This window comes from Diabrotica virgifera, chromosome 1 (genome assembly GCF_917563875.1).
Source record: "Diabrotica virgifera virgifera chromosome 1, PGI_DIABVI_V3a".
In the NCBI taxonomy this organism is placed as follows: Eukaryota; Metazoa; Arthropoda; class Insecta; order Coleoptera; family Chrysomelidae; genus Diabrotica; species Diabrotica virgifera.
The window spans coordinates 160037280-160052335 of NC_065443.1; the positions used below are offsets into that span (position 1 = coordinate 160037280).

The 15056-nt window shown below is 35.2% G+C and overlaps 1 protein-coding gene across 4 annotated transcripts in view; it reads left to right on the forward strand.

Moving 5' to 3' along the window:
• Window positions 1–1584: 1584 nt before the first annotated feature.
• The window catches only part of LOC126881332 (cytochrome P450 4d2-like), a 190855-nt gene continuing 177383 nt past the window's right edge, over window positions 1585–15056 (forward strand). For 3 of the 4 annotated variants that reach the window (XM_050645557.1, XM_050645570.1, XM_050645564.1), the window contains exon 1: window positions 1585–1832. In XM_050645557.1, coding sequence (XP_050501514.1) covers window positions 1673–1832 — 160 coding nt within the window. In that variant the 5' untranslated portion in view covers window positions 1585–1672. The remainder of the gene's footprint in view (window positions 1833–15056) is intronic. The other variant, XM_050645572.1, reaches the window with a different exon arrangement.

Consider the following 15056-nt stretch of genomic DNA (forward strand, 5'->3'; position numbering starts at 1 on the left):
AACGAAATGACAGTATTACTCAGAATACGTTTGTGTTGCCTGTTATTTAAAATTTTCTCAGTACCTACTGTTTTTCATTACATTAAAAAAGTAACCTAGTGATGCCAAAAGTAATTCAAATATTTACTTAAATAAAAATTTTAATAAAATACTGCAAAACGTACAAAAGACGTCCCTTGTATCAGGGCCGTAACTACCATTGGGGCAACCGGGGCTGTGCCCCGGGGCCCCTGGCCAAGGGGGGCCCCGCAGGTGCCGCTTTTTTGACGGTTCATAGAGTTTAACGAGGAAAATAAAAATATGTATTTTAAAAGCCGATTCCAACAAAATATTTTCAATTGACACAATTTTAAAAAGACCTTACAGGGGCACCCTAGAACTGAACATAAAGTTTTAATTTTTCACTGGAGAAATTAGTATTTTTGACTAAAATGCAATTGGAATAGAACTCTTAGAAGGGGCCCCTGAGGCCTGAGCTGAGCTGGGGCTCCCGAGACTTTAACATAAAGATTTAAATTTAATACTTTGGAAATTAGTTATTTCGGTGTAATAAAACCTAAAATGCCAGGCCTGAGCTAAACTGGGGCCGTCGAGACCTTTCGTAAAGATATAAATTGTTACTGAGGGAATTAGTTATTTTGATTTAATAAAAATTAAAATGCAACCGGAATAGCGGCCCCCGGTTCCAGCTACTTTGTCTTAACCATCTTACCCCAGACCACATCTTGGTACGTGAACGGAACCTTATGGTACCACATATTGAAAAGAAAGGTAAGGGTAAGATGGAATGAGCACATTGGAATCAGCCCTACCAGTACCACAGCATAATAAATCTAACAGCAGTGACGGTATCCGCCTTCGGGAGTGTCACTGCTGAAGGTACCGGATATCGTTTTCTAATATCTTCGTCAAATAGGATTCTGCTTTCATTAGAGCTGTATACAATTACTTCCCGACGGTCTCCTCCTTTTTGACATTTTCCTATCTCCATCAATGTTTCTTTCACTTTTTCCATATCGATTTTACCGAATTCTTGAATTTTTCTTCCACATTTCAATTTTCTGTATTTCCTCAGCAATCTGAGTTACCTCTTCCTGTATGTTCTTTAAATAAACCTTCATATCTTCATATTTTTCCATTCGGTTTTGAAATTTCAATAAATTTTCATTTCATTGTTTCATTATATTATCTCATTTTGTTTTACTCTCTGTTCATTTTGTTGTTTTTCTTTTAAATTTTTTAAAGCGAATAAAAAATAAGGTGATTTCAAATTTTTTTTGTGTTGGTCAACTAAAATAGCAATATGTAGGTTCAAGAAACTTCAGTCATAGAATCCATTAAAATGCGTTTTCAAAGGGTTAAATATCAAACATTTTCCGGACCCCACCTTCCGCTGGGGGGTAAACTCTCAGACCCTCCGGCATAGGGCCCCCAGACCCCCCGGCATAGGGCCCCCAGATCCCCTTTGCCCCGGCGCCCTTAACATCGTAGTTACGGCCCTGCCTTGTATGCGTGAAAGATATTAGTTGCTTCTGCACAAACAACATAAATAATAAAATTGAATTATCTTAAGATACTGTTGATTTTTAATTTGATTAAAATAACAAATATTGAATATAAGTTTATTCACCCAAATGTGAAGAACATTGTTAACGTTATATGTATATGCATCATGTTCATGTTCGATATAGTAGTGATAGGAATAGTAATTTTTATCTTAGGTTATTTGTGTTTGTTCATAAGACAACGAATGACATTAACTGATCTTCCTGGACCAAAGCCTGATATATTTTTGACACATTTTTTTGACATTAAACTAAGACCCAATCATGGTAAGTACTATATAATTTTAATATGTTATGTAAAAGGTATGGCTTGGAAAAGATATGTTCCAGGTGTAGTTGTTACTATACCTTTTCTGCGGATGAATTTTTATAACGTAGAAATTTGATGGATTTTAGTGGGCTTTATGCCAGTTTGTTACAAATATTACAAGATTAGTTTTTGCATATATTATTAACATGGTTTTTTATTTCGTTCTCTTCCTTTTCTCTCCATGCCGAATTAAAGCGCATTTCATGCAAAAACTAATCTAGTAATATTTGTAACCAATTGACATACAGCCCACTAAAGTCCACCAAATTGCTATGTTTTAATAATGTATTCGCAGAAAAGGTAGATATACAGTGCGTCAATAAAGTAACGCTTAAATTCGTTATTTCGTAAACCGGCGGCTTTGCGTAAAAATCCCGAAGCGTCATAAATATCATACTTTTGACGTCATCCATCTGGGTGTGATGACGTAATCGATACGTAATTTTTTAAATGAGAATAAGGGTCATGTGATAGGGTATTGAATTCTCTATTCACTAATATAAACATTTACATAATTATTTATACAGGGTGTTCAAAAAAACGGTATTTTAATTAAAATAATTAAGACGAAAAGAAGAATTTATGTAATTTATTTAATTCTAAATACATTTAATGCTGTCAGAAAACAGAAAAAAATTTTAGTTGACAAATAAACATCGACTTTCGCCTAAACACAATATTTTAACTGCTAAGAGTCAGGTGGGTGCAGCTTAACATTGAATTTAAGCGAAAAACAATATTTATTTGTCAAATAAACATTTTTTCTCCTGTTTTCTCACAACAGTAAAATGTATTTTAAATTAAATAAATTACATACCTTCTTCTTTTTGTCTTAATTATTTTAATTAAAAAAATGTTTTTTGAATACCCTGAGAATACCCTAGAGTAGAGAATTGAATACTCTTTCAAATGAGCTATCACATGACACCTATTCTCATTTAAAAAAGAAATCATCGATTACGTCATCACGCCCAGATGGATGATGTCACCAGTATGATATATATGCCAAAAATAGGAATTAAAAAAAAAATAAAAATCGACCTCTTTTATGAAACATAATTTTTGGCTATGGGTGTACTTTATACTGTTCTATCTGCAACAGACCATCATTGATCCGGTTCAGTTTAAAGTCTCAAATAATTATTTTAGTGATACAAATTTATTTCAAGTAAGCTTTACCAAAAAAATAAATTACCAAAACTAATAGCTAGATAACTATAAATACCTACTTAGGCCCGCTTGCTCATTCGGAGTTCAACTCTAGTTCAGCGCCATAACCGAGTTCAAGTCAGGAAGTGCTGTGTACGGTGGATACCCACTTCATGCCTTGAACTCGGTAATGGCGCTGAACTAGAGTTGAACTCCGAATGAGCAAGCGGGCCTTAATAGCTTAAATAATGCCGGATTTAAATCTAAATAGATTAGTAGACGGATTGAAATACGACTAAAACATAATGCAAATCACAGTATCAAATATTCTCTTATTTGTGTTATGGAGTGTTTTACAATTGAAATAAATTAAAATCTTATACATCAAAATAATGGATGAATAAAGCTATTATACACAACGTCAATGGTTTTAGACCCCTCTAGGTAATCGTAGAAATATATTTTATTAAAAAATATATAGAGATCTAAAATGCAAAAGCAGTTAAAATGAAGCGGCGTTAAATACAATTTATTTAAAAACAACCTCCAAAACAAAAATATTGATTACTGTGAGAAAAAGTAAAAATACCTACTGTTAACCACTAGTAATCTGTGTTTTCTCCCCTATATCCCATATATTTCCGTTATATATATATATATATATATATATATATATATATATATATATATATATATATATATATATATATATATATATATATATATATATATATATATATATATATATACATCCTACTATCAATTTGGCATCGATACATTATGCATTTACCATCGATTTGGCATCGTCTTGCAAAGTGGCATCTGTATATCGATGCCACTTTACACTACCTTAATAACTTTTTTTCTGCACTTGTTACCAGAAGTCTAATCAACTCGGTAGTTAGAGATTTGATTTCTTGATGTTACTTTAATATATCAGCTTTCTTTGTTTATCCCTTACTAAGTTATATAAGTTTATTCCATAAAATGTTTGAGTCCAAAATGATGGTACAGTGAAAATATTATATACATTTAGTTCAGTGTTTTACCGTTTTGTCGCTGCCGCTATATACATGAAAACGTATATTCCACTTTCATTATCAATCATTTTGGCATCAGAAATTTGGCATCACTGTTGAATATAATATTATCCACACCGAAAAATAGGCAATTTGAAAATGTATATATTATTTCCATCAACAAATCATTCTGGCATCATGTTGTTTTCACCCAATTTTGAAAAAATGTGAAAACTTTGTATTATCCACGTCCGTCTGTCCGTCCGTCTGTCTGTAATCACAACTCCTCCGTCAACATACCAGCTAGAATGACAAATGAGGTGTCAACTGAAAGCTGATAATCCAAGGATGGTACTAAAGATGAGATATTTGACCTTGGCGGTCTGTTTGTCGGTCTGTCCGACCGCGAATATAATTCCTCCATCATTATACCAGGTAGAATGACAAATGAGGTGTCAAATGAAAGCTTATAATCCAAGGATGGTACTAAAGGTGAGATATTTGACCTTGGCGGTCTGTTTGTCGGTCTGTCCGACCGCGAATATAATTCCTCCATCATTATACCAGGTAGAATGACAAATGAGGTGTCAAATGAAAGCTTATAATCCAAGGATGGTACTAAAGGTGAGATATTTGACCTAGGCTGTTTTTCCGTCGGTCCGTACGACCGCGAATATAACTCCTCCGTCATTATACCAGGTAGAATGACAAATGAGGTGTCAAATGAAAGCTTATAATCCAAGGATGGTACTAAAGTTGACATATTTGACTTACGCGGTCTGTGCGTCGGCCCCTCCGACCGCGAATATAACTACCAGCTTGAATGATAAATGAGGTGTCAAATAAAAGATTATAATCCAAGGATGGTACTAAAGGTGAGATATTTGAACTATGCTGTCTTTCCGTCGGTCCGTACGACCGCGAATATAACTTCTCCGTCATTATACCAGATAGAATGACAAATGAGGTGTCAAATGAAAGCTGATAATCCAACGATGGTACTAAAGGTGAGATATTTGACCCAAGCTGTCCTTCCGTCGGTCCGTACGACCGGGAATATAACTCCTCCGTCATTATACCAGGTAGAATGACAAATGAAGTGTCAAATGAAAGCTGATAATCCAAGGATGGTACTAAAGGTGAGATATTTGACCTTGGCTGTCTGTCCGTCGGTCTGTCCGACCGCGAATATAACTCCTCGATCATTATACCAGGTAGAATGACAAATGAGGTGTCAAATGAAAGCTTATAATCCAAGGATGGTACTAAAGGTGAGATATTTGACCTAGGCTGTCTTTCCGTCGGTTCGTACGACCGCGAATATAACTCCTCCATCATTATACCAGCTTGAATGATAAATGAGGTGTCAGATGAAAGCTTATGATCCAAGGATGGTACTAAAGGTGAGATATTTGATCTAGGCTGTCTTTCCTTCGGTCCGTACGACCGCGAATATAACTTCTTTGTCATTATACCAGGTCGAATGACAAATGAGGTGTCAAATGAAAGCTGATAATCCAAGGATGGTACTAAAGGTGAGATATTTGACCTTGGCGGTCTGTCCGACCGCGAATATAACTCCTCCATCATTATACCAGCTTGAATGATAAATGAGGTGTCAGATGAAAGCTTATGATCCAAGGATGGTACTTAAGGTGAGATATTTGACCTAGGCGGTCTGTCCGTCGGTCCGTACGACCGGGAATATAACTCCTCCGTCATTATACCAGGTAGAATGACAAATGAGGTGTCAAATGAAAGCTTATAATTCAAGGATGGTACTAAAGGTGACATATTTTACTTAGGCGGTCTGTGCGTCGGCCCCTCCGACCGCGAATATAACTCCTCCATTATTATATCAGCTTGAATGATAAATGAGGTGTCAAATAAAAGACTATAATCCAAGGATGGTACTAAAGGTGAGATATTTGACCTAGGCTGTCTTTCCGTCGGTCTGTGCGACCGCGAATATAACTCCTCGATCATTATACCAGGTAGAATGACAAATGAGGTGTCAAATGAAAGCTTATAATTCAAGGATGGTACTAAAGGTGACATATTTTACTTAGGCGGTCTGTGCGTCGGCCCCTCCGACCGCGAATATAACTCCTCCATTATTATACCAGCTTGAATGATAAATGAGGTGTCAAATAAAAGATTATAATCCAAGGATGGTACTAAAGGTGAGATATTTGACCTACGCTGTCTTTCCGTCGGTCCGTACGACCGCGAATATAACTTCTCCGTCATTATACCAGGTAGAATGACAAATGAGGTGTCAAATGAAAGCTGATAATCCAAGGATGGTACTAAAGGTGAGATATTTGACCTTGGCGGTCTGTCCGACCGCGAATATAACTCCTCGATCATTATACCAGGTAGAATTACAAATGAGGTGTCAAATGAAAGCTTATAATCCAAGGATGGTACTAAAGGTGACATATTTGACTTAGGCGGTCTGTGCGTCGGCCCCTCCGACCGCGAATATAACTCCTCCTTTATTATACCAGCTTGAATGATAAATGAGGTGTCAAATAAAAGATTATAATCCAAGGATGGTACTAAAGGTGAGATATTTGACCCAGGCTGTCCTTCCGTCGGTCCGTACGACCGGGAATATAACTCCGCCGTCATTATACCAGGTAGAATGACAAATAAGGTGTCAAATGAAAACTGATAATCCAAGGATGGTACTAAAGGTGAGATATTTGACCTTGGCGGTCTGTCCGTCGGTCTGTCCGACCGCGAATATAACTCCTCGATCATTATACCAGGTAGAATGACAAATGAGGTGTCAAATGAAAGCTTATAATCCAAGGATGGTACTAAAGGTGAGATATTTGACCTAGGCAATCTTTCTGTCGGTTCGTACGACCGCCAATATAACTCCTCCGCCATTATACCGGGTAGAATTACAAATGAGGTGACAAATGTCAAAGTTTAGTAAAAATGACTCAAAATTAGTAAATTCGTATATCAATCCACGCAAAGTTACACGTAAAATTCAAATATCGTCTTCCAGTTCTACTTTCGATTACTTTGGGTGAAAACCTAGGACTTACGAAGTCCAATTACTTGTTTTGTTTAAAAATAAGGCATATCATAGACATGCCTTAGGCATCATAGAAGACAATGACACAGAAAAATCAAAACACAGCAGCATGTCAAAAAGGCCTTAGTTATGTATCTTCGGTCCTGTTAGTCCAATCGTGATGTATAGCACCTCAAATGATAGGATTTGACAAACAGAATACAATGACATAGAAAAATCAAATACAACAGCATGTCAAAAGGGCCTTAGTAGCGTATCTTCGGTCCTATTAGTCCAATCGTGACGTACAGCATCTTAAATAATAGGACTTCATAAATAGAATCAAATTTGACACAAACAAATCAAATACAGCAACAAGTCAAAAGGGCCTTTGTTATGTATCTTCGGTCCTATTGGTCCAATCGTGACATACAGCAACTCAAATGATAGGGTTAAACGAACAGAATACAATGGCACAGAATAATCAATTACAGCAACATGCTAAAAGGGCCTTATTTACGTATCTTCGCTCCTATTGGTCCAATCGTGGAGTACAGCACCTCAAATAACTGGATTTGTCAAATAGAATACAATGACATAGAAAAATCAAATACAGCAGCATGTCAAAAGGGCCTTAGTCTTGTATCTACGGTCCTATTGGTCCAATCGTGATGTACAGCACCTCAAATAATAGTATTTGACAAATAATATAAAATGGCACAGAAAAATCAAATACAGCAACATGTTAAAAGGGCCTTAGTCATGCAGCTTCGCTACAATTGATCCAATCGTGACGTACAGCGCCTCAAACGATGGGATTTAACGGGCAGAATGCGACTGTAGACAAATCAAAATGGCGGCATGTAATAGCACCTTAAAATTGTAGAAATAAAATAGATTAACGCACAGAGGTGCATGACATATTATGTGACAGTATTTAACAAATTGAATACGATTACATATAAATGATAAAAATATATTTTTTTATTTAGTACATTCCGTACGTTTTTTAAACATGATCAGGAGAATTTGTTGCCTGAAGTCTATTAAAGAATTTCCTAACAATCCTTGTGTTATGGATAATTTTTGAGAATGTGTTTAAAAGGTAGCTTACATGCTTATTGTTCAATGGTCTTATCACTTTTAAGCGCTTGTCTTTTTGTAGGGCTATTAATTGTGATTTCAACCATTCTTGCGGGACAATGCCTTTTCAGTAAATGAAGTGAATATTGTTATACATTTAATTTTTTTCCTCAATTAATTGGATGCCCCCTACTGGTGTTTGGTCTAAGCTTACAGCTTTTCCCCATTGAAGCTATTTTATAACTAATTATAATTAGGGGTACGGAATTTTCGCAAACAAAAACATGAATTTCGCATTTACTTTTTTTATAATTACAAAATTTCGCATTTATTTTTAACTACGAGTAAAACAACAGAAAACATTAATTAAAAGCTAACATCGTTGTAATTTCGACATTCGACTCTTTAAGAGCTGTTCTTCGATCTGTCACTTCAATATTATATGTGCTGAAGAATCGTTCTGCGTCTACGCTGTTCGTTGGACTCCAAATGCTCTGTAATGCTGCTTTAGCAAATGACGGAAAACTGCACTGTGTAGCAATTGTGTCTTGTGTCACACAGATATAGGTCATCTGTTGCAAATTCTTTGACTCGATCACTCAAAATTGTTTTAGGGCGTCCCATTTTAGGGGATACTTTAAGTAACTTTATGTTACTATGAAAACTTTTTTGATAGACCATGTTCTTAATAAAAATTGACGGAATGAGCACTGATTGTCATGTTTGACTAATTTATATGTTTAGAAAATAAGAATTAGCCGACTTTTATTCCTACTTAGATTTTTACCAATACAAAAGACCGAAATGCAGATAACAACAGTCGGATTATTTATATTTTCTCAAAGAATCAACATTGAAAAATATCATTGAAAAAGCTCTGAAAAATAGTTATTTTTTTCTTCAATTATCTCAGCTGATTTTTTTATTTACGAGTCATTTCTTCAGATTTGGGAACACTTAATAATCGGAGGGGGCCAAGTCAGGAGACTAAGCCGCATGAGAAAGTAATTCGAACCCCAACTCGAATTTTTGCTACTGTGACAACGCTCTTGTGAGTCGATGTATTGTCTTAGGTCTTGAGAACACTTTAAAGAACACTTTTTTCTTCTGCTTATGGAGTCGTTTTTCATTCATCACATACCGGAACTCACCACATAAATTTTGAAGCCCCTGACATCAAAACTGTATTAAATTATATGTGATCTAAGTAAGTTATAGAAAAAGTCAGAATAGATAGAGTAGAACACTTATAAAAAAATTGTAACAAGCAATTGGACATCGTAAGTTCTAATTTTTCACCCAAAGTGACCGGAAGTTGAACCGGCAGTCGATATTTGAACTCTTCGTGTAACTTTTTGTCAGTTGATATGACGGATGAATTTTGTTCACCGACAGACATGGACGAACAGACAGGCATGAAACCGAAAGTATGTATTTGTTCTGGTCTTTCTTAGTCGCGTTGAATAATAGTATGTACTATTTCGACGAATTTAAAACAGTACTTTCGGTTGCAACTCTGGAACCGCCAGTCCGAGGTCAAACTTCTCACATGTAATATCATATTTTGGTTATAGGCTTTCATTTGACACCTTATTTGTCATTCTTTCTGTCCTACTAACAGAGGAGTTGTGTTTATTGACGGACAGACATGGATAATTCTAGGTTTTCACATTTAATAATAAAAACAATAATTATATAATTCAGTTAACCTGACTATGTTATTGTGATAATGACTTCTTATCTAAAAGTGACAACGGCAATCTTTCCATTCACTCACGGTAAAATATCGCAAAACCTCCAGATTTTAAAGAACCGCTTGGATTGACATGAAATTTGGCACACACGTAGCTAAAATGCCAAAGAAAAAAATGAGATTATGCCGATATGTTCTCTTGTCCTGGATGTGACTTTCACCCCTTCTTGGGGGTGAAAAAACATACGTTCAAAATAAGTCCGGGAGTGGATAAACTGACTAATTTTAATTCTAAGCAAATTTTGTTCTATAAAAGTTTTAAACGGCTGAAAATATTATAAGAATTTTTTGCTCTACATTGTGCTTTCTATCTATACCTTTAAGGAACGCACTATTTTCGGGGACACCCTGTATATGATCTGTAAGTTGCATTGGTTAAAAATGCTTATTTTTGAAAGGCGTTTTGTTGAAAGGGTTCGAACGAATCACTAGTCACGAGTATGTATATGCAAATTTTAAACAGCCATATCTTAACCAAGTTTTGTCTTCCAGAAAATCAAAAAATCCCAAATATTTAAAAAAGCAAAACCTACATTTTTTACTCTTTAAGATATTTGGTATCACTAATAATTTTAAAGTTATTTTGAAAAAAGTCTTTTTTTTCAAAATTAAAGATTTAAAATTTACTTTAAAACCAAATTTTTTCACAAATAAGCACTTTGAACTGATGAAACTTACAAACACAAACAATACATAAAGTTACTTGTGAAGTGGTAACGATTAATTCCATTTGGGCTGTTAATTAGAGGGAGATTTTTACGATATTTTTAACCAAAAAATAAGGAACAACTGTATTTTGAGCGTAACTTGCTTACTCTTGCTGCTAGAAACTTTTTAAAAAAATAAAAATAAACGTTTTCTTAAACACTTTAAAAAAGTTGTAATAAGTTTTCCCAGAAAAGTGTTTCATTTTTTTTATTTCACGTTAAAATATTCGATTTGGAATTTGACAAATAAGAGCTTATTTTTCACTATAGTCTGTTTTTAAACCAAGAGGAGTAATTCAAATTTCCCGCGCCGTAAACCTTGTTTGTAATTGGTACAACCTCAGGCAATTTTACTCATATCAAATTTTGACAATAATGACATTTATAAAATTTTAACACTATTGGCATTTCATAGGTTAGTTTATTTATTTTATCAGCGATTTTTGCATTTTCTGCGTTATTCCCTTTATTTTTAGATTTTTAGTCAATATTACCGTCAAAGGCCGATATGATCAACCAAAAAAGAAGATGTATCTGAAGATATTTCTAGTGACTTTCTTGGGTGTGAATCTGTCTTTTTACCCTAATAGCACAAGGACGTCCAATGGACGTCCATAGGACGTCCTTCACGGACTTTAAGGACGTCCGTTTACGTCCGAGGAACGTCCTTTATACGTCCTATTTTGGTCAAAATGTCGCGCTACCGAACGTCCATTGGACGTCCATCTAAGGTCCGAGGGGACGTAAATTGGACTTTAATCGGACGTAAATTGGACCTTAATCGGACGTCCTAGGGGACGTAAATTGGACCTTAACAGGACGTCCTAGTTTGGTCCAAAGCCACATTGCCAAATGTCCAATGGACGTCCACCTAACGTCCGAGGGGACCTAAATTGGACCTTAATCGGACGTAAATTGGACGTTAATCGAACGTAAATTGGACCTTAATCGGACGTAAATTGGACCTTAATCGGACGTCCTAGGGGACGTAAATTGGACCTTAACAGGACGTCCTAGTTTGGTCCAAATGCCTCGTTGCCAAACGTCCAATGGACGTCCATCTAACGTCCAATGGACGTCCACCTAAAGTCCGAGGGGACGTTCGGTGGACGTCAATTGGACCTTCATAGGACGTCCCAGTTTGGTCCAATGTCGTGCTGCCGAACGTCCATCTAACGTCCTGAGAGGACGTTCGGTGGACGTCTAGCGACGATATTTAGACCTGTGGAGAATATATTGTGGGAAATAAAAAATACATTTTTTAAGGAACTTATATTACATCTTATATTAAATTACAATTATTGGATATCACATTATTTACATTAAATTACAATTACACTTCTCCAAGAAATTAACGCACCACCTTAAAATGATGCATTTTTTATGTCTCGAATTTCCTAAACCTGTTGTCCAATCTCAGTGATTTTTTTTATAATATTATAGCCTAGGCTACAGGTTACCTCCTTAAGCTTGTCATGAACGGGGAGCTATACTGTAATATATTATGTATATTATATCATATCACTCCCTATAGAAATGAGTGAGCCTGGAGACACGGAACTAATGGTTCCGTGTGTGCAGGCTCACTCATTACTATAGAGAGCGATGTGATATAATATATATTACAGTATATAGCTCCCCGTGCATGACAAGGTTAAGGAGGTAACCTATAGCCTAGGCTATAATATTATAAAAAAAATCACTTAGATGGGACAACTGGTTTAGGAAATTCGAGACATCAAAAATGCTCAATTTTTAAGGTGGTGCGTAATGGGCTCTATATTATACATATACATATTATTTCAAATCGACACCTTGCTCATTTGGAGATAATGGATAATTTCTTAAAAAGAATATATTCTATCTATGTATACTTATTATACAGAGAGCACGTAAAGGTTGGAATAAATTCATTTTTTTTTGAGAATGGAGGATTTTGGAGAAAAATCCCGAAACAGGTCAATTTTTGTTTTTAAATTACGACTTTTTGGCATATATATCATACTAGTGACGTCACCCATCTGGGCGTTATGACGTCATCGATGATTTTTTTAAATGAGAATAGGAGTCGTGTGATAGCTTATTTGAAAGGTAATTCAATTCTCTATTCAGTAATATAAACATTAACATAATTATTTATACAGGGTGTCCAAAAATTTTTTTTTGATTAAATTAATTGACATGGAAAGAAGAATGTATGTAATTTATTTAATTCAAAATACATTTTACTGCTCTCAGAAAACAAAAAAATGTTTATTTGAAAAATATTCATGGCTTTTCGCTTAAATTAAATATTCAAACTGTCACGAGGCTGGTGGGTGGCTGCTTTAATATTGAATTTAAGCAAAAAACAATATTTATTTGCCAAATAAACATTTTTTGTTGTCTTCTGATAGCAGTAAAATGTATTTTGAATTAAATAAATTACGCACATTCTTCTTTTTATGTCAATTAAATTAATTCAAAAAAATTTTTTTTGGACACCCTGTATAGATAATTATGTTAATGTTTATATTACTGAATAGAGAATTGAATTACCTTTCAAATGAGCTATTATACGATCCCTATTTTCATTTAAAAAATTCATCGATGACGTCATCACGCCCAGATGGGTGACGTCACTAGTATAATATATATGCCAAAAAGTCGTAATTTAAAAATAAAAATTGACATGTTTCAGGATTTTTTTCCAAAATCGTCCATTCTCGAGAAAATGAATTTATTCCAACCTTTACGTGCTCACTGTATAGTGTAATATTATATTATAATATTATAATAATCATTCAACTTTTGTCTAATTTTTTTTCATCCGCCTTCGCTTTCTGTCTTAAGATAATTCAATATTATAAATAGATTATAAAATACTGAGATAAATACTTTTTGCTTACTAGGTACAATAACCAACCCAATCTGTTTGACAAAAGAACTTTATGGGTAGAGGTAATATTAAGACGAACAAAAGGCGACCGCGGTAGCGAAACTTTCCTTTAACAATTGTAATTCAAAATTCAAGGAAGTCTATACTTTATAGAAAATCAAAAAGATTGGCTAGAATACAAATATGTACTTATACAGAGTGTTCGGTAAAGAATAGGCCATAGATTAACCTTAGATTTCGGAGGGTAAAATAGGTCGATTTAAGTTAACTTACGTTAGTACTAAAGTTGATAATAACCGAAATACAAGGTGTCAAATTTAAACTTTTATTTTATTTATTCTTGAATATTTCCTAACAAACATGGGATAATATCACGAAATTTGGTAAGCGGGGTTTTTTTGGGACAAGAAATCTAAATTCAACACCAAAATTGATGTATTGCCCAGGAAATAATCAAGAATAAAATAAAAGTTTAAATTTGACACCCTGTATTTCGGTTATTATCATCTTTCGTACTAAAGTAAGTTAGCTTAAATCGACCTATTTTAAGCTCAGTAATCCAAGGTTAAGCTATGGCCTATTTTTTACCAAACACCCATAATATTGAAAAATGTATGAAAAATATACCAGAAAGAATAAGAAATATATATCAAAGAGCATGAAAAAATATGCAAATGTAATAAAAAACGTAAATAATACCAATGTTTGGATACCAGTTGTCCTGGCTGGTGGTTTTTTCCATCATTCTCGGTGAGTTTGTCCTCTAGGCCATCAGGGATCGATAGGCTATGTCCAGACGGTGGTAGCAGCAGAGTCTGAATGTTTCCTCTTTGGCGTTCACTTACCAAGAAGTGACTGGCTGCAACGTGGAGCTCCAGTAGCTGTCTGGGGTTGATGGCTCCGAAAACTCCTCATCTGATCGAGGAATCAGGAACATAGACTGTTTCGGCACTTCAGAAAAACTCCAGGAGCAGGAATCCTCAGGGTGGTAGATTAAAATGTTGTGCGCCTATGTCAAAGGGGCACATAATAATCCATTGGATGGGCTTATGCATTGATGCTCTAAATGGCCCGATGAGGCGGTCGGACTCTGTGTTATGTTGTGAAACAGCGTCTTCATAGTTTTACGTAATATATAGTATATGTATAAGTATATTATACTTTAATTCATATATAATATAATTTCTTACATTATGAAAATCAGTGGTTAATGAATAAAACTCTACGCGGGAGCCCTAACGACGACAACGACTGAGAGATCAACTCTCCAACTTCGAACTGATATCGGTGGGTGAATCGAAAATCTATCGCCTATCGTTATAGTTTTGTGAACAGAGGAACCAAGTAGTGGGGGTGATTTTCAGACGTCCACAAAAAGTCCGTATTTCGTCCAGTACGGACGTCCAAAGGACGTTCGTATTTATTCCACCATCGGACGTCCACCATCGGAAGTCCGAAGGACGTATATATTTAGTCCACCGTATTCATATTTATTCCACCCGAAGTACGTCCAACGTCGGACGTCCAAAGGACATCCATTTATAGTCCATAGACATTAGGA